At 70.6% G+C, this 1,777-nt stretch overlaps 1 protein-coding gene across 1 annotated transcript; it reads left to right on the top strand.

Moving 5' to 3' along the window:
• Positions 1 to 130: 130 nt before the first annotated feature.
• EMIHUDRAFT_124117 (hypothetical protein) lies at positions 131 to 1,231 on the top strand (the record flags this gene model as incomplete). The annotated part of the gene is made up of 2 exons (XM_005769545.1): positions 131 to 394; positions 502 to 1,231. Coding segments are annotated over 2 exons (994 nt in total), but the record flags the coding sequence as incomplete, so codon positions are not given.
• Positions 1,232 to 1,777: the final 546 nt, after the last annotated feature.

The following is a 1,777-nucleotide window of genomic DNA, read 5'->3' on the forward strand; positions in this document are numbered from 1 at the left end:
CCGGCGCGCGCGGCGGCGAAGGCGGAGGAGGCCAGCGCGCGCAAGGGCGGAGACAGAGGCGCCGACCCCCGCGGCCAGGACGAGGGCGCCGCCGGCGACGCCGGCACTCGACGCCGCCGCGGCGCCCCAGGCGGCGCCGGCGGCACCGGACGCGGCCGCCGCGAGCGTCCCCGCACTCCCCGCCGCCGCCGCGCCGCCCGCCGCCGTCCCTCTCGACGAGCTCATCGCGGCGACCGACGGCTTTGCCGAGGCGCGCAAGGTGGGCGAGGGAGGCTTTGGGCGCGTCTACCGCTGCGGCGCGCTGCCGTCGCTTCCGCGCGTCGCTTGCGGGTTCGCCATCAAGACAGCGCTGGTCGGTGTCGGCGCCCAAGGCCTCGCCGAGCTGCAGAGCGAGGTGCGCACCCTCAGCGCGGCATGCCACCGGTCCCTGCTTCCCCTGCTCGGCGTCTGCTTGGCGCCGGCGAGAGCGTGCCTCGTCTACCCCCTCTGCCGCGGCGGCAGCCTCGAGGACCGCCTCTACCGCGCTCCAGCCGCGCTGCAGCGGCTCCGCATGCTCGGCTTCGAGACGCCGCCTCAGCCGCTCTCCTCCGCGCCGCACGGCTCCGCGTGCTGCGCGACGCGGCGAGCGCGCTGCACTACCTGCACACGCGCTCTCCCATGATCCTGCACCGCGACGTTTCGGCGGGCAACATCCTGCTCGACGAGCGCGGCAACGGCTACCTCGCCGACGTGTGGTCCTCGCGCGCGGCAGAGGCGACGGCCGGCGGCAGCCAGCAGGTCTCGCACCTGTCGACGCAGCGTATCTTTGGCAAGCCCGGCTACATGGACTCGATCATCATGCACGACGGTCAGGCTTCGCAGCTCACCGATGGCTATGCGCTCGGCAGCACGTTGCTCGTCGCCCTGACCGGCCGCGGCGCTCTCGGCTTGCTCAACGCGTGCGACGATGCGCTGGAGGAGCCCGACACGGCGGAGAGCATCGCGGCGGCCGACGCGGGCTGGTCGGCGGCGCAGGCCGAGGAGCTGGCGCGGCTCGTGGTTGGGCTGGCTCTCGTGAAGAAGAAGAAGCGGATGCCGCTCGTGGAGGCGCTGCCGCGGCTGGAGGCGCTAGTCGAGGCGGCGGGGGAGATGGAGGAGACGGCTGGGGCCGAGGAGCGCCTGTGTGACCTCTGCTACGACGCGCCGCGCTCGGTCCGCTTCGCGTGCGGCCACGCGCTGTATTGCGAGACATGTGCGCCACGCGTGATGGAGCGCGACAGCAGCTGCAATAGGGCGTCGATTGCTTTGCTGCTGTGTCTCAGCAGCGTTTGGCTGCCATGTGAGTATAAGAGTCGCACGGAACGGTGTCAACAGGATTAGTTGATCACGATATATAATAAACACGTGCATGGCTCGCGCGAGCTTGTGCTCTGTGCGTATCCAATGAAAAAGTAAAAAGATCCGACAGAGACCCCGCGCCTCCAGGCGTCCTCGCGCTGTGAGAAGCGATACACCCGCCCGCCGCCGCACGCCCGCGCCTAAGCCCACTAGCTCAAGACTGCGGTAGAAGCACGTCGCGCCGTCGCAATCGGCGCCACCGCCTCCCACGCATTCGTACCAGGGTCGTACCGCTCGACCGAGCTGAGGATGATGCCGCCGGCACCCAGTCCGCCCACAGCGTACAGCTCGCCGTCGAGCACCGCCACGGTGTTAGCACTCCGCGCCGTTGTCAACGGCGCCATCGCCTCCCACGCGTTCGTCGCGGGATCGTACCGCTCGACCGAGCTGAGGATGCCGT

This window comes from Emiliania huxleyi, assembly GCF_000372725.1.
Source record: "Emiliania huxleyi CCMP1516 unplaced genomic scaffold EMIHUscaffold_4176, whole genome shotgun sequence".
NCBI lineage: Eukaryota > Haptophyta > Isochrysidales > Noelaerhabdaceae > Emiliania > Emiliania huxleyi.